We start from the raw sequence: 23,040 nt of genomic DNA on the forward strand, positions 1-23,040 counted from the left end.
AGGAATTTTAATATGACGGAAATTGAAATGACGAGATTTCAATTTTTAGAATTTATGAATTTTTTTGTTGGGTTAACCTAAAGAACAAAGGAAAGATCATAGAATTAGGAAAATGACACCTATTTACATGAAATTTAAACTTGGAAATTGGAGATCCCAAATTTCAAGTTTTTTTCCCCGCTGAAATTCTAAATTTTTATGTTTTTAAATTCAAACAAGTGAATTGGTGTATATTAATTTATAAATTCTAACTTTTATCTAAATTTCAAGTTTATATTTATCAAAACATAGTGTAATGGTTATGACACTATCTTAAAGGAGTGGAATTAGTAGAGTCGAATGAATAACATGAGGGGTGATTATCACATCTACTCAGGTAATGATTGATAAACTAAATTTTTAGATTAACTTTGTAAACTATATGTTGTAACACTAGTAGAATATAAATATATTAATTAACACGTAACTAATAATTTAACTATCAACAATCTTGTTATAATATTTTACAAACTTTAATTTAAATAGAAGATCTTCTTACCATTTTTTTTTTTTAATATGGTTTCCGATTCCATGTCAGAATGATTCTTTTATTTTTGTATATTTAAATATTTTTATTTTTTCCCATCCATTTAGTCGTTTATTCAAAAAAATAAAAAATAAAAGTATATTTTGATTTTATTTAGTTAGATTTGTGATCTAGGTGTGGTGTGGTGTGGTGTGGTGTGCAAGAGTGGAAAAGGACAAAGACAGTGAAGAAGGCAAGTAGGGAAAGGAAGTGAGGTGGCACATGCTAGTCCATGTCCTATTTGTCCTTATCATCTTTATTATCATTTATTTTTGTATTATGTATATACCGCTAAATTCAATTAAACAAAGCATTGTTCAGATTTCTGTAGAGTATGTGACAGTGTTAGTGAGGATAGTCTTGTTAATTGGTCCACTGAGTGAGCACATTACACATGAGGGGTGATTATCACATCTACTCAGGAGAAGGATCCTCGCCGGATCATTTTTTTTAGGGATACAAGAGATCTTATGATCTCATCCGTTTATTGTATATCATGCAGTTAGTTTTTGTTGGATACTATTCATATTTAATTTTAAATTTTGAAATGATTTATGACTGAACAATGTACGATGAATGGGTGAGATCACGAGATCCCTAGGAAAAGGGTCCGACAATGATCATTTTCCATCTAATCACTCATAACCTCCTATCTCTATTTTCTATGTTGTATTATATCTAATAATAAGCTTTTGTCATACAATGTAACTTGAATTATCATCTCAGTAAAAATTAGATTTTTGAATGATTTTTTTTAGTAAAGAAGTCCCTTAATTTATTAAAAATTACTAATTTCATTCATATTATTATATTCAAAGCTATTTTATCTAATTTTTTGTCAACTTAAGTCACTTGACACACTTTAAAGTATACTACCATCATTTCTCGCCTATAGGCCATTAACATTTTCACATAGATTGCAAATCTAACATCTAATTTACCCTTCAAAGTTAACTTCATACACGATTTATTTATGAAAAATTACCAATCTATTATCCAATGTATATAGCATGCAAGTAACATGACTTAAGTTGACCCAAATTGATTATAGTAGCTTTGAATCTAATATGAAGAATGTAATTGAATATTTGTATGATTCAAGGGCTGATTTTTCTGGAAAAAAAAAAAAATAGTTTGGAGACTTAATTTTCACTCAAGTAATAATTCAAGGACTAAATTGGCAGTTCACCCTAAATTTAAAGTCTATAAATAGGGATGACAATTTAACCCATTAAATCTGAAAAAAATAGTTTGGAGACTTAATTTTCACTCAAGTAATAATTCAAGGATTAAATTGGCAGTTCACCCTAAATTTAAAGTCTATAAGTGGAGATGACAATTTAACCCATTAAATCTGATATATGTAGATAACCACCCAAATAGAGAGAATTTAGGATTGAAAGTTCGGGTATATTTCGGATATGGGAAAAAACCGTGAATATTTTCGATTACGGTATCATCGATGGTTACAATGGTCCAAATCCGTATATGTCCCCGAGTCCGTCCCTAATAATATATATTTTATTATATAATGTAATGTATTTTTTTTTAGAATACAATACATATTTTATTATATACATTACATATACACACACATACACACACACACATATATATATATATAGAGAGAGAGAGAGAGAGAGAGAGAGAATAATATATATTTTATTATATAATGTAATGTATTTTTTTTTAGAATACAATACATATTTTATTATATACATTACATATATACACACACACACACACACACACACATATATATATATATATATAGAGAGAGAGAGAGAGAGAGAGAGAGAGAGAGAGAGAGAGAGAGAGAGAGATTAGCCCTGGGAATTAGAAAGTTGCATTTGTGGGAGACCCCGAAGGTTTTAAAATCAATGAAAATTCAATAGTGTTTATAGAAAGATTAGCCAACATCATCAATGTTTTGAATTTAATGCTTTAATTTTTATTGATCCCTTTGTTTTATACATCAAAGACTCCAAGTTTATCATTTATATTCAAGAGTTTGAGAGCCAAGGAGTTGATGCATATAAAGGTTATAATGTGTCAATTGAACGATTTTTTTTTTTTTGTATTAATGAAGATGAATGTAACCGTTAACCAATGAGGAATCTGTTAACCAGTGGGTATGGGAATGAATATAGCATTTCCGTCTCTAAACCAAATTGTTGTCATCCTGACTATCAATGCGGTCCTTAACCACTAATGAACCACTAATGCTTTTTTAAATGAAAGCTTATTAATTTTCAGTTTTTAATTAAAATCTTTTAACTTTGTACACATCATCATTAGTATTAATACATACATATATATATATATATTTATTTATATATAAGCAATTGCACTTTATTTATTTCAAAATCTTAATTAGCCATTCCCTTACCCTAGCATATTGGTAAATTGATATGGTAACCGTGCAATTATATTACAAATTGTGGCATCTGCATGGTCTCTTGAATTTGGATTTGAATTTTGAAACAAATTTTGATTTCTTATGAAAAAATATGTACCCTTATACCAAAAAATGTACCCGTGAGGTCAAATGTACCCACAAGAAGTAATCTATCCACGAGAAGAAAATGTATCCCATAAGGGCATGGTTCTAAAAAACCGTTAGGCGCTAATCAGGTGGTGGGTATGAACCTAGTCTACGCGTCTAGGTGAGGATCTAAGCTGTTTTTTTTTTTTCATTAAATCTTATAGCATATATAAATAATTGTCTACTTATACTTTAAAAAATAAATAATTGTATTCAGATATAAATTGCATCTTAGAGTGATATATAAGTCATAAAGTACTATAATATATTGAAAACTAGGGCTGGGTTTGGTTCGAAATGGTTCAGCTTTTTTAGTTCCGTTTTTTTTTTTTTTTTTTTTTAATGTTTTATTCGTTTGTTCTTCGTCTTCTTCTTCAATAGCAAAAAGATTTCCGAATTGCCAAAAAAATTGAAAACATTCTTCAATCTGTCCTCAAATGCACTTAATAAGATACCTTAAAAACAAACATATGCAACTGGTTGTTGACAAATTACATCTAAACCAATCAAGAAATTTAAGTGCACCATCGGGAAACAAATGAGATTTAAGCTGCTCATCAGTAATTAAACAACAATCCTTGTATTTCTTAATTTCCAAGTGAATCAAATTACATTCAAGAAATTTGAATTATGCATTACAGCAGACATCTACCATTTCACCCTTCTACTACCATGCACAATCAAGAAAAGCAAGAAAAGCAAAACAGATGCAGCATAAAAACCCATAAATCGACAAATAAATAAGAGAGATTGGGGATCTTTGGTGAAGGGAGGGTTGCTACGGGTTATGGAGAAGAGGGTAACAATTCAGAACCCAATCACTCAATCACAAATTAAACAAATTTACAAGATTGGGAACAAAATCGATGAAATCGATACAACGAGAGCATCGTTTTCGAACCTAAACTTCTTGAAACAGGCATCGCGGCGGTGACCCACCAGAAAATGATGAACAGATTGTTGCAAATCCTTGTATAAATTGTTTACAGTTGTAGACATTCGAGTGTTCAAAGAAGAAATCATTTCAGCTACAAGAATTCAATGGTGGGAGAGAGAGATTCTTGACGGTGGGAGAGAGGAGGCTGAGAAGTCAAAGAACATGAAATGGGAGTAAATGGGTGGACGGCTACTGGCTAGGGTTTTGTGTTTACAAATCTTATAAAGAACTGCACTCCAGAATCAGTATAAATATGAATTTAACAACACAAAGCTTGCTGTCAAGTTGGCTGAAGCAAGCAAGCAAACTCTCTCAACCAGGAGGTAAGGGGTTTGAAACCTCCAGCCTTCATATTTTGAGTATTTGAATATTTAATATATAATTAATATATATTAAATAATTAAATATAAATCGGTTTGGTTCAGTCTGGTCTGGTTTCTAGACCACTGATTCGATTAAGTGTTCGGTTCGGTTTTTTTTTTTGGTTTTCGGCTTTTTAAACCCACCCCTATTGAAAACATGAAAAACAAGCATATAATAAGTGTTCATCCAAGTATCCAAGGTGTCACATCCCGGCCCGGGTGGGACCACTTCCCGGGCCCGCTCCACCACCGTAGCACGATATTGTCCGATTTAGGCCCCGACCACGCCCTCACGGTTTTGTTTCTGGGAACTCACACGAGAACTTCCCGATGGGTCACCCATCCTGGGAATGCTCTCGTGCGCTACTCGCTTAACTTCGGAGTTCCCATAGAACTCGAAGCCAGCGAGCTCCCAAAAGGCCTCGTGCTAGGTAGGGTGGGAATATACATTTAAGGATTAGTCCCTTGGGCGATGTGGGATGTCACAATCCACCCCCCTTAGGGGCCCGACGTCCTCGTCGGCACACCACGACCAGGGTTAGGCTCTGATACCAATGTCACATCCCGGCCCGGGTAGGACCACTTCCCCGGCCCGCTCCACCACCGTAGCACGATATTGTCCGCTTTGGGCTTACCATTCCCTCACGGTTTTGTTTCTGGGAACTCACACGAGAACTTCTTGATGGGTCACCCATCCTGGGAATGCTCCCATGGAGCCCGAAGCCAGCGAGCTCCCAAAAGGCCCCGTGCTAGGTAAGGTGGGAATATACATTTAAGGATCAGTCCCCTGGGCGATGTGGGATGTCACACAAGGAGTCTCTTACAATTTATTGAAAAAATAAATGCTAAATGAAAGTTATTTATTTTTGTCTAAATGAGTCACAAGTTAGGTGGGCCTAGGCGTTCTAGGCTGTCCTGGGTGCAGTTTCTTATTATTATTTTTTTAAATGTCTAGAAATTAATCGTGGTGGTCACCAACCACTTAGTGCCTCCTAGGCACTAGGTGGAAATTTTTAGAATAGTGCATAAGAGAAAAAATAAAATTTTTAAAATATGGGGAAAAATGAAATTCAATATATGGGAACAAATTAAAATAGAAATATATAATACAAGTCATAAATATGAATATACCAAATTTAACATTTTTAACACTAAATGGATATGTCTAAAAATGGTTAAACAATTTGTAAGTAGAAAGACTTTGGATGTGGTATCTAGCTTCCAATATTTTTTTACTGAAATCTTATTAGTTTTCAAATTTTGGCCGAAGTCTCTAAAATTAATGTACTTCTATGTCGTTTATTATATTTTAGATTAACAATTAAACTTTACAGTTGCTTATATTATTGAAATTAAAAAAAAAAAATCTACGATTTGCGAAATTGAAAATAGTGAAAGATAAATTATACTCCCCCCACCTCGTAGAAAAAAAAATTCAAAATCAATAGAAAATCATGTTTTGTCATAACAAGTGTGAACATATATAGATAAACATGGGTACATTTATAAAACATAACCAAATAACTATTGTACCATAATGTTTGGTAGATTCTTCAAACCCAAACACATAAGTACATTATTCAAAATCACACACCAAAAATACTAATTAGGCTTAATAATATTGATAATTTTTTTAATAAACTTGGCATGGATACATTCTAAAATCTACAAAAAAGAATGTACTCTTATAAGTTCAAAAAATGGATTAGGAAAAAAGTGAATGAATTTTTAGATTTAAAAATGGGTATATTTTATATTTTAAAAAAATTTGATATATCTTACTATTTACTCTAAAAATTACAACGCCAACGTGGAGTGCATGCTAAGTAACTATGAATGCTGCTGTGCAAAATCGCAATCAAGCTTCATTAGGTGAGTATAATAGATGTGGTGGTGGTTGTGTGAACACGCTGTTGACTTTTGCACTTGAGCTATTACAGTCGAAAAAGGAATGCATCTCAAACTTGGGTTCTAGAACCTAAAGACTAGGTTGCTAGACAACTCCGAAGTTCAATAACCGGTTAAGCTTTCAATGTGTTGAACACGAAGTAACCTTACACCTTACTTCACCGAGAAGCTAATGAAGTGACATTTTTAGCCGAAAGGTAGAAACTCTTCAACTACCAAGACTTAGATAGATAAACAACTGACCAGAAGCAATGTTGTTTACTTGTCCAAATTGAATGTGTTGCTGAATCGTCTGAATCTACGGCTCCAGTGATGTTTACTTATCCAAACTGAAGATGTCGTTAGTTGTCAATATAGTGTTGGTTACTTATCTAAACTAAAGATGTGTTGACGAAAGGGTTAGGTTAGTTAGTATTTTTCTTAGAGGTGTGAAAAGGGTTTCACGTAGAGCAAGGGTTTTCGCGTAGAGTGTTTGAGTTGAAGGACTTTTCATGTTGTAGAATCTTTTCTATTTATACGATGGTTTCCAAGATAAACAACTCTACCAAGGTAGAGTCTTAATAAGGTTGTGTTTGCTCGGCATTTACCTGAATATTCTTCATTTATCTCTTTGACTTCATTTTAGCCAAGATTTCATCTTCATACAATCTCGGCCTCTTTAATTCCAACAAAAATTCTGAACTTTATCCTTTTATGGGAATGAAATAATCTTATTTGATCAAGAATGAATTCCGATCCTTAAAATAATTCTCATCTAATCAAGACTCTTTTTGATCCTTGGAAATTTCAATTTGCCTAAGACTTGACCGAGGCACATCTAAACTTAATCCTTTTGCAGTCCTACTTTTATGAGGACACGGTCAAATCAACCATTTCCTGGGCTGAAAGCCCATTAGCCTGAGGGATCTTTACTAGGCATAGGATTGTGGCTTTTCAACTCGGGTTAGCCAATTCTTAGTCTAAGCTGCTATTTCATGCCCAAAAACTTATATATAACAAATTGGTATATTTAAGAATGAATATGTTTAAGATTAAAAAATTCAGCAAGTGACCCTTTACCACAGTGGTGGAAATGTGTCGTGTCCTTGCATGATAGCGTGGGTTAAACCCTGTCGATGACTAGTCTAACATCTAATCTAACAAAAACAATCGTTTGAAAAAAAAAATTAAAAAATTGAAAACATTTTATATAAAATTAATGAGTGCAAACTTATTTTTATTTTATTTTATTATATCTAGGAAAATTTTTAAACTAAAAATTAATTAGTAGATTAATGACGGTGTGAGTATTAAAACTGTATTATCAATTACCTATTTTTATTTAAAAAGAAATTATGTAACTAACATGACATATAAATTCATTAATACATTAATGTTAAAGACTTTTTATCAAAATTTGAAAACCAATCAGATCCAATCAAAGAGTATTAATAGTTAAGAACCGAATACTAATTTTTTTCCAAATTTCGTGTTATTTTCAACTATCAATCATATCAACAAGAAGAACAATAACATTGACAAACAGAGCATGTTTATTTTTTATAGTATACGATGTAATATGTTAAATTACTTAAAAGACTGTAAGGCTGGCGTAAAAAATAATAGAACTCATGTTATATATAATTATTAATTTGCCAATGACTCTTAATTTTGTTCAATCTTGGTGAGAGGGTTAGAATGATATTTTGTGGAGTTTTGGTTGACTAAAAGTGTTCTATTAGTAAGAAGGTTAGACATAACAAAATTTGTAGACATAGTAATGCACTTTTAGCGATACGTTAGGATTACATGTAGGTGAGACTTTGAAAAAAAATTGCAAAATTTGGTTGTGTGAAATTACATTTTTGCCCCGTATTTCTTATTCATGTTATGTTTAATTAGAGGGTTAAACTGGAAATTTCATAGGGTTTTGGTTGACAATGAGTGTTTTATTAATTAGTAGACATTATTATTCTGAATAACTTTGGTAATAACTAGGATTTTCCCCAATCAAAATTAAAATATCACAATTTACAATAATATTTTTTTTATTTTCTCCTTATTGAAAAGAATATTCAAACTTGAATGCATATGAAAGAGTAACTTTCTATTATTATTATTATTATTATTATTGGTAATAACTAGGATTTTCCCCGATCAAAATTAAAATATCACAATTTACAAGAATATTTGTTTTATTTTCTTATTATTGAAAAGAATAATGTTAGGCATATCAAATTTTTGCACCAAATGATTTGCCACCAATCAAAATTTTATTTTAATTCAAGTTGAAATTGATTGACAATTTAATTAAAATATATATGAAGAAAACGTGTTCCATCATTCATTTGGTGTACGTGACATCAACCGAAAAGAATAATGCAAGTTTTGTGTACCAAGCCCAAAAATGAAATATGCCGATGACCTGCTCCACCCCTCGTAAGTCCACATTTATGCCTGTTGTAGCTCAAGACCCATTTACGCGAACAAAAAAAAAAAAACAGCACAGGTCCCATGGGGCCCGTCATCATCACATTTAAAAGTGGACCCCACCATCTTAACTACCTGAACTTCATAAGTAAAAGTGAAAGAACAAGGGAGTGGAGCAGGTTCCTGCTGCTGCTGGGTACTTGATAGCAGAGAAGAGCCCGAGAAAAACAGTCACAGAGGAAGAAATCTTACCAGGTATTCTGTTGCTTTTGATAATTTCTATTTTTTGCAGTTGCCCTGTTGCATGTTTCACTTGGAGCTGCTGTATTTACCATTTTTTTTTCCTATTTAATTGTTTTTTGTTCATTCAGTTTTGAATAATTATATGGATAGATAGGGTTAGAAGTTCTTGAGTTGCTTCTAAACAGAGCTAAATAGAGGTCAGTTCATTTATATTTTGAATAATTATATTTTTGTGTGTCTTCATGCTTCTCTAGCTTCTTCTCCCTTGCCGTTTCAGATAATTTCAGTGAATTTGAATTGGATTTGTAATGAAAGGTCTCTGCAAAATTGCTGATTGATTGAACTTACGTAAAGAGAAATGGACCAATAAAAATGCAGATTTTCTTTTGAGGAATACAAATTCTAGATTTTTTAAAGCATTTTCATTTTATTGGAGCAAATTAAATGCCATTAGGGTTTATATAGGAACTCAATCTCTCCTAAATGCTATAATTTTTGTGAGCAGTATCTTATAAGAACGGTTAATTGAATTGCATTTGATTTTATGTCTATAGGTGTAATTCGTGAACTAAATTTGCATCAATCTCTTATGGAACTAGCACTTTCTTCTCGATTGTTCCCTTCAAATGCAACAAGAGGTGTCCATAAGATTAAGCCTTATAGCTCCATGCTCATTGCCTCACAAAAGTTGTCCGCCCAGAAATCGTTTCCATGTCTTGCAGCTGTTGCTACCCAAGCAGCCCAGGTTACTTTTCTCATTTCTCATCTTACTTTCTTCTTGAAATATTTTCGCTCAATTCATTTTTTTATCACATAAAATTTTTGATCTTTATCAATGCCAGACGGTGGAGCTTGAGGTAGAGAGCAAGAAACATGAGCTGTTGAGAGCTATACAAGACACCGGAAGGGGCCTTGTTACAACTGATGATCAACGCTCGTTTATAGAGGAGGCTCTGGTGTGGTCTCTTTATTTTCATTACATGAATTTTGTTACTATATATCTCTTTTCTGTCGTATAATCTCGTTCATGAAATTGCATTAACATACATCAGGTACATGCTATGTAGTTGATGGTTTCGGAATATCCAAGTTCATAGAAGTGGGATTTTTGTTATAATAACTTGTGTAAAAGCCTGCCAGGTGAGTGTGGAGGGCTATAACATGGGTGCACCAATAGACTTGGTGAAATTGGATGGGACGTGGCGTTTGCAATATACTTCCGCTTCTGACGTTCTCATTCTTCTGGAAGCGGCTGAAAGGCTACCATTTTTTCAGGTATAAACAACGAATGTCACATTATGGAATCTTATCATCTTCTAAAATAGCTTAACATGCTTTTTTACCTAGACAAAAGAAAATAATCCGTTTATATTAAACCCCTGAGCTTTTGGTCTCCTTCGCATTGTTTTATATTCTTTGAATATTCTGATTCTTCAATTACCTTAATCTTCCTGCTTTCATCTGTTCATAATAAATGGTAATCTTTCAATGAATGTACTGGCTAAAATCCTTTCTACCTGAACAACTTTTCAATTTACGGGTCACACTTCATACTCACAAAACTTAATGTCTTTACATTTTTAACACTTTCAGTTGTGCCATAGTTGACTTGCCTTTTCTTTTATATCTTTATAGTTATTGATTTCTTTTGTTGTCCTTCATCCTCCCTTATTTCAACATGAATGTGGGGATAGGTTGGGCAAATTTTTCAGAAATTTGAATGCAAAGACCAGACCAACGGGGGAGTAATCCGTAATGTTGTCAGATGGAGCATTCCACCTTTGTTAGAGGTAATGAGTATTCTGAGTTCTTAGTTAGAAAATTTTGTTTCTTAGATTGTTCAGGGGTATGATCTAGTTTCTTAAATCATGTTGTTTCGTTGTATTTGGTATGACTATAATTAATGTATTTTGGGTTATGCTTGTACATCCTGATTTTAATTTAAATTGCTTATGATTTTCTGCGATTTGATCAGCAAAAGATACTATAGAATATAGATAAGATCAGATTATTTAATTTTACCAAGTATAGAAGATAATATAAACTCCAAAAAGGTTGCTCATATATATATATATATATATATATGTACATGTATGTGGTTGTAGGTTGTAGGAATGCTTCTGTTTTCTCCATGAAACGCAAACGTCAAATTTGTATAGATTATATGAGTTCTATGCCCCTTGTAGGAACAAGAAGGTGCGACTCTGCTAGTTTCTGCAAAATTTTCGGTTGTTTCTGTGCGTAACATCTACCTTCAGTTCGAAGAGGTCAGTTTACTACCCTCTTCTGAAGTTTTAACTAAGGCTGCAAGCTGTGACTTTTGCTACTATTCATTTGACCTGATGGTCATGAATATAATTGTGTCTTCTGAGCTTTCATATTGCTTTACATCGTCTTTTACAATTTTCTAAACACGCAAACTTCTCGATGCTCTTCTTAAAATTAATTATCTGAATTCTGCAAGTTGTATTTGGCAGATTAATGTTCAAGATATTAAAATCAGTGAAGAGCTGCAGGCTCTAATAGCTCCAGCAATATTGCCACGATCGTTTTTAAGTTTACAGGTCAATTAATGTCACTTATCAAATTAGTGAAGAGCTGTAGGCTCTAAGGCAACTCTACTTTTTCTTTTTCGTCTATAATAACGAGGATTATATGAATTCTGTTGTGCAGATCTTGCAGTACCTCCGGACTTTCAAAGCGCAAATTCCCGTTAGAGATCCAGGAAGGTACGTCATTCTTAATCATATTTATCAGAGCACATTTAGCAAGCTTCCTGAATATACATTAGTATGATCATATACTTTGTTTAAAACAGTAGGCAATCAGTCGGAGGACTATATTACCTTTCTTACTTGGATGCTAATATGCTTTTGGGGCGCGCGGTTGGCGGTGGAGGAGTTTTTGTTTTCACCAAAGCTCAACCTCTGAAGTAATGGGGAAAGCTAGTGAAACCAATTACCGGCACCTATTTTTTTCGTGTGAAGAAAAGCTTCGAAGGTGGTATGTGGCTGATGAGATTACGGTTTAGCTCAACAAATATCGTAAGACTATTGTCTATTTTTTCCATGAGCAGTAATGTTTACCAGGTACATTCTTGTGAACCTTGCTCCCTCTCCCTTGTGGAAAACTGAAGAATACAGAGGCCTTTCGTCCTGTTTTCGGTTTCATTATCCCGGCATGATTAATTCATACGTTTGGGTTAGTTGGAACAATGAAATTTGTCGATCATATTTGTATAGATCCCTTAAGAAATGGGATCCCCCATTTTTTGGGACAGAAATTCATTCAGGATTCCATTGTTCGGAGCCCAAGGAGGAGGCAATCCCGACCTCTCAAATTGAATACGAGGGTCTCTACTAACTCATTTTGCTGGTCTACCTTATGCAAACCACAAGTTCCGATTTCTCTTTCACACAAAACACCTTAGTAGCAAAACCAAAATGTATGAATTCTAGGAAAACAAACTCTATGGAGTGCTCTATTAATGAGTGAAAGGTCTTATGTTCAAAAACTCATGACAGTTCGATATCGATTTGTTTTTCTTTGATCCCTAGGTATCCGTTTGACTAGATTGTTATGGACCGTTTAGATGGGATGTTACAATGATACAATACTTGTGCTATCAGAGATATTTGAATTTCAAATACAAGGAAACAGATGCATATCCCATTTTAGTTTTGTTTACACGGTCCATATTTATTTACAAATGTTAATTGGACAATATGATGATTCTTGGGATAGCATTCCTAGGAACCTGGAAAATCTTGCAACAATATGGGGAGGCTCTATTGCTTGCCCTTTGTCATTAAATTTCATCAGCTCCTTTGTACCATTGAGTGCCCACCATGGCCTATTTATTTCCCTAGGACCCTGTGCTCTACGGGTTGTAAGATGGCGTTCATCCACTACCCCTTCGACATTATTTGGAACCCTTAAAAGATATATGTGGTCATATTCCATTAGCTTGAATGGCGGTGGTTGAGTTTCAAGGCCATTGTCAAGCAACATTGATGCAATTGAGTTATTGTTCCTGGACCACATTAGCTTTGTCAGCTTCCTTTCATGTAAACACCTTTCATGTAAACACAAAACTAGCGTGTTAAATTAACATTTGTAATTAAAAGCATTTCTATTTAATTCTACAATTAATTTTCTAGTAAGGAGAGATGTGTGTTGGAAACATTATCAACATATTTGATAATCCTAATCACTTGTGTAGACTAATTAGAATTCTTACCTGAAGAAGACATTGTCTCAAGTTCACGTCAATTCTTCTACTCACTCAAGCCCTTAATATTTTTATGGTGATAGAACCCTATATCGAAGAATGAATGCTCTGTGAGCAGGAAATTACACATATATTGAAAACAATGACAGCCAACTCCCACATGAACGTTGACTAGTTGTGGTTTACAAGATGTATGTCAATGCAAATTCATTCCTTAGTGATCACAAATAATTTATGTCACTAATCATCATATACACCTTTGCCAATATCCATTAGAAACTTGAACTCCAGGAAATAATACACGTAAAACTACTGCTTCATTCTGAAATCATAAGTTTTAAGTTTATATCGCATAATGCAAGTGAAACTGCATTTATACACATTCTATATTTGTTCACTTTACTTCTCCCACATATTATCCAAATCCCTTTCTTTGATTGAACTCAGAATGCTCAATTTCAATACCATTTCAAGTCCCTGCATTATAAAATTCAGTCACACATGCTCTTTGGAACAAGGATTAGACATTTTATTGCATGCTAATAATTAAGAAAAACTTATACTTGCAATGTCAGTGATGAACTTGAAATAACCTGAACTGAAAAGCAATCCGTCAGTACTCTACACTTTTACTCCCACACTTCTGCTGAGAAAAACCCATCTTGCTTTCCTATATTCGAAACATGATCTTTGAAAATTCCCACAGCATGTGGCTTAGTCAAGGGGTCTGCAAGCATCAGTCTTGTATCAACATGCTCAATTTTGATTTCCCTTCTTCAAATGTTCCTTCACTGATAGATATTTGACATCCATCAATCGAGTGGCCTCAAATTTCTTGTTGTTTCTTGAAAGAATAAGGCTGCTTTGTTGTCACAATGTATGGTTAGTGGTCCTTGAATGGTGTCCACTATTCTCATAAATGTTATGAGATTTTTCAGCCATAGACCTTTCTTAGTTGTCTCAAACAAAGCTATAAATTCAACTTCCATGGTCGATGTAGACATGGCCTTTTGCTTGGCACTTCTCCATGATTTTGCAGCTCTTGCCAAAAAAAAAAAATCTACTCGTTGATCTTCTATCATTGACGCAACCTGCGAAGTCGGAGTTTGAGTATCCCACAAGCTCCAAGTCTTGCACCCTTTTGTATGTCAGCATGAATGACTTAGTCCTTTGCAAGTACCTCAGCACCTTTTTGGTAGCAACCCAATGTTGTTCCCCAGGATTCGACTGAAACCTTCCCAATACACTAATCGCAAAAGCAAGGTTCGATCTCGTACAAACTTGAGCATACATTATACTCCCAACCAATGATGCATAGGGTTTGGTTTTCATACCTTGCTTTTCGAGATCATTCTTGCGACACTACGACTTGTTCAACCCATCTCCTTTCCCTATTGACACTTCACCATTCGAACACCTATGCATATTAAATCGTTGAAGCACCTTCTCTATGTATGATTTCTGCGAGAGTCCAAGCATCCCTTTGGCTCTATTTCATGATTTCTATCCCAGGGAAAAAAAACGCATTTCCCATGTCTTTCATCTCAAAAGTTTTAGATAGCAAAGCTTTTGTTTCTATCAATAGGTTCATACAATTGCTTGCTAGAAGAATATCATCCATATACAATATGAGAAAATTGTACCTTGAGCCACAAATCTTCAAACATATGCAGTCATCTATTTTATTCTCACTAAACCCAATAGTAGTTACTTTCTCATCGAACTTAAGAAACCATTACCTCGATGATTGCTTTATCCACATATGGATTTGTTCAATTTGCAAACCATTCATTCTTCTCCTTCTTTCATGAAACCAAATGGTTGCTCCATATATATTTCCTCATCCAAATTGCCATTAAGAAAGGTCGTTTTGACGTCCATTTGGAGAAGTCCAAGATCATAGTGGGCCACCAGTGCAAGGATAATTTGCAGGTTGTCTTTTGTTGAGACTGGAGAAAATGTCTCATTATAATCAACCCCTTCAGCTTGAGTGAATCCTTTACCCACCAATCTCGCTTTATATCTTTTAATCTTGCCTGTTGAATCCTTCTTCGTTTTGAAGATCCATTTACACCCTATTGCCTTTGTGTTCTCTGGTGCTTATACTAGGGTCCAAACTCCATTAACTTTCATGGAGTTCATTTCTTCCACTATGGCATTTCTCTAGAACTCTGATTGTTTAGATTGCATGGCTTGACCAAATGTTGCTGGATCCTCAATCATTCCCTCAATTATCTCAATCTCTTGATAATAAACAAAATAATCGTCAGGAACCACTGATCTTCTTATTCTTGATGGCAACGTTGTTCTCTCAACAATGGCTTGTTGCTCAAGTGACCTACTTCCTGTTTGCGACGAAGAACCTGTTATTTCCATTGCTTGATCATCACTGACTACATGATTGTCATCTTCTAATGGCAACTCATTCAATACTTGCTGCACTAGTAGAGTTTCTTGACTATGCTACAAGTCATCGAAATTAATTGCTTGACCACCAAATGATCCATCAACACTTCCTTTTGGCAACACTACCCTGGTTTCTTCAAACCATGAACTTGAACTCTCCTTATTTGAACTTAGTGAATTATCATCTTCCTCAATAAATTTTGCTAAGTCAGTCTCGATAATTCTAAGAGGAAGATTTGGAGAATAAAACCTATATCCCTTAGACTTGTCAGGGAGCCCCACAGAATTACACAAGACATTTCTTGGATTAAGTTTCTTCTGCCTCAATATACCTACATAATATTCTTCTCCTTTATCCGACCTTAATACTTTGATTTTTAAATCCAATTGATTATTTACTTCAGTTTTAAAAGCTTTAAAACAATTCAAAATTGAAGATTTTTCCGAGATCAAATAAAGATATGCAAATCGTGAATAGTCATCTATAAATGTCACAAGGTATATATTTCCACAAAGAGTTTTAGTAGGAAAGGGTCCACAAACATCGTTATGGATTATCTCTAAAAGCTTTAGACTCCTTGTTGAACCCTTCTTCTTTATTTTTGTCAATTTTCCTTTTAAAACAACCTATGCAATTCACTAGGTCATTGAAATTCAGATTAGGTAAAATATCTTCTTTTACTAAACATTTCATTTTGGCTTTAGAAATATGACCTAGTCTTTTATACCATAGCATTGATGAAAATTGATTTGAATTTAATATTTTCATTGACAATAAGGAAATCACATTAAAACAATCCAATTCATTTGCAACTGAGCAAAGACCATTCATTAGAAAACAAACTCCAATAACATTGTTTGGATTATTTTTCAAGTAAATCCAAATACTTTCATCGTCACCGGTAAAAGCATAATCGGATTTTACAAGTTGTGGAACTAAAATTAAACTCCTTAAAGAAGGTACATATAAAACATCAAATAACTCCAAAATAAAACCACTAGACAACCAAGGATGGACCTGTATAGGGCCTAGGGAGCATCTGCCCCTACTCAATTTTGTGTGTGTGTGTGTACTTTTGCATTCCAATTCGCAAGCCCTAATTAAACTACAGATGAAAAAATAGAATGCATTTCAATTCCAACGTTAATTCTATATAAACTATAAAAAAAAATGGTCTAGCGGAAAAAAGACAAGGTGTATCCGCTAGTTTACATACTTGTGATATTAGCATTAACTCTTCCAGTTGCTACTGCCATCGTTGAAAAAACATTTTCGGTTATGGAATTTCTGAATTGATTAAGAAATCAAATGGAAGACCAATGAATGAATGATAACATGATTATTTTTATAGAGAGAGATATTTGATGGTATTGGTAATGATGTTGTCATGCACTGCTTTCAAAACATGAAAACTTGTCTAAACTATTATTATATTAATCTAGCTATAACTATTGAGATTTAATTGGCAGCAAGTAACAACAGCATCTTGATTAATCATTTTTCTCACTCTCATTACTTATGGTAGCAGCATCAGCCCCCTTCTTCTTGCTCTCATCTCTGGCAGCAACATCATCATCATTCTTCTAAATCTCATCTTTGACAACAGCTTTATCCTTCATTTCCCTTTTCTTGATCTCAACCTCAACACATTCCTTTTCAATCTCATCTTTAACAGTAACCTCATCCTCCCTTTCCATTTTCTTGATCTCAGCCTTAGCCTCATAGTACAAGCCCAATTGCACTTTGGCCCTTATTTGTGTCCAAAAGTACAAATGCATTTTTCAAGTCGGAATCTTTAACATTGATGTTGAATATAACCATGTTAATACCATATACTTTGTCACACACCCTCTTTGCGTTTCTGGATCTTAGAGAACAATTCTTGAAATTTGATAAGTCACCCATTTTTTTTATGTTCTCTTTCTTCAACTCTTTCACTCACCACCAAGTCCATGTCCAACACCACACCAAAGTGTCGCACATCTCAAATTGTTCTTCTCGAGTTTCCTAACTATGAACAACATGTTAAAGATTATAAAATCAGAAGCATTGTAAAAACAATCGTAACCATGTACATCATGATACTCTTGCAAAAGATTTAACTCAATTAACGTCCATTGATTTTTACTACTTGTGAATACAATTTCACAATGATTAAATGAAATTTACTTATATTCTAGCTCCAAATCCCTACATGCAAACTAAGTAGTCCTCCTTAATAAACATACAAAAATAAGTTCTTTACAAACCGGATAAGTGAATCACATTCACTTTTATGAAACAAACAATGGATGTAATCAATTCATATAAAACAAGTGTTCATGACTTCAAATTCATCTCTAACTAAAAAGAACTTAGTTACACATGTTCATCAAAATTGAAAAACAACTTATAAGAAACATTGAAACTAAATAAACAAGATGAAAAATTAGAAATCCTACCTCTTCAATTGTAGAATCACTTGAACGGCTGTCGAGAATTATGGTAGAGGGGTGCAACAGAGGTGAGAAGGTGTTGGTGAAGAAAATGTCAATTTTTGATGTAAGTATATATAAACGTACAAGAAAGTTCGGATTAGAGTAAGACTCTAAGGAGAGCATTAAAAGCTTATTGATGAACATATTCAGTGTGTACTTGCTAGTTCCTCATTCAATGAACAATTACTTGAATAAAAATCATGATTTATAAAACAAATACGTTGATGACGTATGATTAAAATTGTTTGTTACATACATAAGCATTTCCGAATGTACCATGAAGTTCAATATCACATCACCCAAGTACTGACCTGCACTTTCTATTTGTTTATTTATACGATCCATCTTCATGATTTTTCTTAAACTTTAACCTATCAGTGTTCACTTTTTATGATCATCCAGCAGCTACCTCTTGTTTCTCGAAATCTCTCTCTCCGGCCCCTTCTTCTTTTGAATTCTCCTTTCAAATTCTTCGTTGTTCTACAAGTCTTCTGCAGCTGGGGTAGCAAGAACTTTATATACATTAGTTAATATATATTAGAATATATAAACATGGGAGACTCTTCTGCTTCATACATCTACTTGGTAAGCCTTGTTATAATTTATATAAAAATTCTTCTGCTTTTTCTTGATCACCGAGATGATGTAAATCTTTGATTCAAAATATATAGGATTGATACATAAAAAAAACGTCACAAGGCAATTCGCGAAATTTAGTTTTTCTCAAGTTTTTGTAAACCAAGAGCACTTAATGACATTTTTGAAGTGGTGTTGTTTTATTTTTTGATATTTTGTGGTGATGAAAATTAATGGTGGTGACATACATGACTATAAATAGGTGCACCATTTAATCGATGAGTGCATCATATTCAACATCAGCAAAGAGGAGTGCATGGAAGCCTTTTCTAAGGATGCAAACATAAAACCCATCATTACACTTGCACTTGAGTTGAGACCCAATAGAAACATTTTAGATAATCTAAACGGGGCTCGTAAGATTAAGGCCCAATTACCACAAAAAGAGGTAGTGGTAAACCTCCAAACTGTCCTTTCAAGTTTTTAAACTACATTGATATATCTCATTTCCATCATATATTGAAATAAATCAATTCCACATTTCATAATTTAAGTGAATTGTATCATCGTGTGACCTTATTCTAAGTACAATGAAAAAAAATTACACTAAAAAAAAATAAACAATGAAAAACTAAAACAGAAGATTCATTGAAAAGTTGGAACAAATTTAAATCACAACTGAAGACAGTATAATCAGGTTCACATATACATGATCTTGTTGCATATCTTGTTGTTTCAGATGCGACTAAAGAAGTGTTGTTTCTCGATGTTGTACCCATCTTGCACTTGTCAGATATTGAATTGTTGTCATTATCATTTCTCAACCACAAGTTTCTTGGGTATAACCAGTATAGGTCATATGATATGTTGCAAAACTAGTAGAGAATAATGCAATTTAATCATGCATGAGGAAGGAGAGTAAAATATAGGGTATATCATTGCATTTTCTTTACAATACTCCAAGTTTCAACGTTTTTAACCAACCATAAAGTATAAGCTTCTTTCCTTCTATACACATGCATCATAACCTCGACCATTACATAGCATGATGAATTCTTGTCTTTTTTAATAAATTTGATTTAATTCGATATATTTCATCTTTCTTTTAGGAATTCCTCTTATGCTATTGAACAAGAAATGACTTGCATGATAATCCTTCCATTCATAGGAGTATATGCAACTAGCCCTAGTCTTCCATAAGTAATGTTGCAATTGGCATTACAACCTACATTGGTTTAAACCAACAATCATTGAACACACATTTGTTGGTTTTAATATGCTGCCTGACCTCGCGTACACTATGATAATGCATCGTGCTGACTAGAAGCTTTTCTAGTAGAACATGATGTGTGATTCAACTCCTAACAATGAGACACATAGATTAATAAAGCAATGATTGCAATCGAATCACATCAAGATATATTGCTGACATGTTATTTATTAGATTAAAATAGGATGTGTTTGAAATGATGACACTCTCGCTCGGAGTCGGGACATAATTAGTTAATCAAAAAGAGTATAAAGCATAAATTTAACGAAAAAACAAAAACATAAACATTATTGAAAATAATATTGATTCCTCTTGATCTCTCATACTTTAACCAAGCTTTAACAACAACAAACACTAGATCATAATCCACCATCCATCAAAAGAACTAACCTAAACTAAATTATTGTTATATTAAACTAGCTATAGCTGTTGAGAATTAACTGGTAGCAAGCAACAATAACATCTTGATCAATCATTCTTCTTGCTCTAATCGCTTATGGCAGCAACATCAACCCCCTTCTTCTCGCTCTCACCTTTGACAGCAGCCTCATCTTCCCCTTTCATTTTCTTGATCTCAGCCTCAGCATATTCCTTTTTCTAAAATTAATCTCGACAGCAACCTTATCCTCTATTTCCCCTTTCTTGATCTCACCCTCAGCCTCAGCATCTTCCTTTTCCTTTTTGTTACTCATATACTTTTAGGTTTGGCAAAACTTTACTACAAAGATTCCACAGCAAAGGGTGGTCAAAACAGTACAGAGGCCAAAGAGTACAAGTTCAGCTTGCAATTTGCCCTTGTTTGTATCCAAAAATGCAAACACAATTTTCAAGTCAAGAACTATGTCAATGATGTTGAATATGGTCATGTTGATATTGTGTACTTTGTCATATACGCCATCTTTGAGTTCCTAAGTCTTAGAAGAAAATTCTTGAAATTTTGAAAAAGGCACCCATTTTTCTCCCTATTCTTTGTCTTCTCTCTATTCTCTATCTTCAACTCTTTCTCACTCACCACTAGGTCCAGGTCTAACACAACACTAATTCAAAAAACACACCCAAAGAAAGAATGAGAAAAATATGATTAATGAGATAAGTGTTTTATAGAGCTAGAAAAACCCACACCCTTTCCAATAATTTGGTCTTGACAACCCATTTTCTCACTCCCTCTTTCTGCCATTCTTTCAATTTTTGTGGTCCCTCCCATACGAAATAATTTAATCGTTGACTCTTTTTCTCTCAATTTTAATTATAATTTTTAAACACAAGTAGAATAGTAGACAGCAATACGGCTGTTTAATGGGTGATGCGATGAGGATGAAGAAAAGAGAGGATGAAGGTAGGGGTAGCAAGGTCATTGCAATTGACCACCACTTGTTGTTTTGGTTTGGGTTGGAGTGGAGGCCCAAAACGAATCCCACTTTCTCTTTGTAGTTTTGTTTTGTTTGTTTACTCATATTATACTCGGAGGCTTGACAGAAAAAAATTACTACACTGATTAATTATTTTTGTTGATTCAATAATACATTTACACTAAGAAGTGGGTGCAGTACAATAAAGTGGTATCAAACTCGCAATCAACAATGGTACTAAGTGGTTGAGCCACATAACATAACCATCACCTTAACCATCTGTTTAAATAACAAAATTTTCAAACTCGCACAACTCAAATCGTTATTGTAAAGTTTCCTAACTATGAACAGTATGATAGAATTACATATCAAAGATCATTAAGTTCCATGAAAATCATAAGCATTGACAAAGCAATTGTAACTATGAACATCATGATACTCTTGCAAAGGATTTAACTTAATCATCGTCCATTGATTTTTATTACTTCTGAATACAAGTTCATAACAATTAGGTAAAATTCACTTATATTCTAGCTCCAAATCCATGCATGCATGCTAAGTAGGCATCCTTAATAAACATAAAAGAATAAGTTCTCTACAAACCAGATAAGTAAATCACATTCACGTTCTATGAAACAACAATTGGATGTAATCAATGCATATAAGACATATGTTTATGGCTTCGAATTCACCTCTAGCTAAAAAGAACTAAGTTACACATGTTCATCATAATTGAAAATCAACTTATAATAAACATTGAAACAAAATAAACAAGATAGAAAATTAGAAATGATGCATCTTCAATTGTAGAATAACTTGAATGGCTGCACAAAATTATGGTAGAATGGTGCAACATAGGTGAGAAGGTGGTGTGAGTGAAGAAAATTCAAGTACGAATTGAAGTATATATAAGTGTGCAAGAGAGTTTGGATTATTGTAGAACTCTAGGGAATCGGTTGGAGAGCATTTAAAGCTTACTAGGACTCTTTCATTCAGCCGGAGATAGGATAGGATATAGTGGACAACTGCCACCTTATCTCTTGGTAGTGTTTCACTCCAACTAGGACTCCTTCTCATGCAGTTCCTTGTCTTCCATGCATCAACTTCAATTCCTTAAAATTTCAGCACATGTTTAACACCATTTAAACTCCAAAACATCCATCGTTTGTGCAGTCCACACATGTTATCCAATCCAAGTCCAAAAATGCTTCTATTTGCTCCATTTAACCTCCAATTGTTAACTTTACCAACTGAACCTATAATAAAACCAAAATAACATAAAATACTATAGCGAATAGAGATTAAGTAAATAAATGCAAAGAAATGATAATAATGCTGCACAAATATGCTCCTATCACATAAGCAGAAAAGAATAGCAGCAGGCTATAACAAGGCTTGTGAGTACACTGACTGGCATGGCTGAATAAAAAGGGATAAAATCGACAGTGATATTGAGATTGAAATCAAAAGATACTTGAGAATGATGAGCGTGTGCGCAAAGAAAACAAAATGCTTTCTCTTTATCATGTTCACGGTCGAACAATATGATTCTAATTGAATTTTTTTTTTTGCGGACAATGCAGTTATAGAATGTCTTTCTAGGAGGCATCTTTCGTTGTCATCAGGATATATTTGGATTGGATACACAGATCGGAAAATTTGAGGAGATTAAACAAAGATTCAGAGGAGGAGCTAGGGTTTAGGGTTTTAAGGTTTTGCATTAGGGCTTGACTATTTATAAACTACGTTTGGGCTTGAATA

The 23,040-nt window shown here is 33.7% G+C and overlaps 1 protein-coding gene and 1 long non-coding RNA gene across 4 annotated transcripts; one reads left to right on the forward strand and one right to left on the reverse strand.

The window, feature by feature from the left end:
- The first annotated feature begins 8,855 nt into the window (after positions 1–8,855).
- Positions 8,856–12,125, forward strand: LOC125480868 (probable plastid-lipid-associated protein 10, chloroplastic). 3 transcript variants are annotated; one of them, XM_048592098.1, is made up of 10 exons: positions 8,906–8,981; positions 9,098–9,166; positions 9,524–9,714; positions 9,812–9,925; positions 10,110–10,244; positions 10,664–10,759; positions 11,156–11,236; positions 11,447–11,533; positions 11,643–11,698; positions 11,788–12,125. In XM_048592098.1, the coding sequence occupies exons 3-10, from the start codon at positions 9,559–9,561 to the stop codon at positions 11,903–11,905; spliced, it is 843 nt and encodes a 280-aa protein (XP_048448055.1). In that variant the 5' UTR covers positions 8,906–8,981; positions 9,098–9,166; positions 9,524–9,558; the 3' UTR covers positions 11,906–12,125. The 3 variants fall into 3 exon arrangements, with proteins under 3 accessions (XP_048448054.1, XP_048448056.1, XP_048448055.1); XM_048592097.1 differs by lacking the exon at positions 9,098–9,166 and having other exon boundaries at positions 8,856–8,981; XM_048592099.1 differs by lacking the exon at positions 9,098–9,166 and having other exon boundaries at positions 8,856–8,981; positions 11,791–12,125.
- Positions 11,949–14,097, reverse strand: LOC125480869. The gene is made up of 3 exons (XR_007261150.1): positions 13,794–14,097; positions 13,210–13,287; positions 11,949–13,044 (listed from the first exon to the last, which is right to left on the reverse strand). It is a non-coding gene; the product is annotated as an uncharacterized LOC125480869 (long non-coding RNA).
- Positions 14,098–23,040: the final 8,943 nt, after the last annotated feature.

The sequence above is a fragment of a genome, unplaced genomic scaffold (genome assembly GCF_019419815.1).
Source record: "Pyrus x bretschneideri cultivar Hongxiangsu unplaced genomic scaffold, Pyrus_bretschneideri_v1 Contig37, whole genome shotgun sequence".
NCBI lineage: Eukaryota > Viridiplantae > Streptophyta > Magnoliopsida > Rosales > Rosaceae > Pyrus > Pyrus x bretschneideri.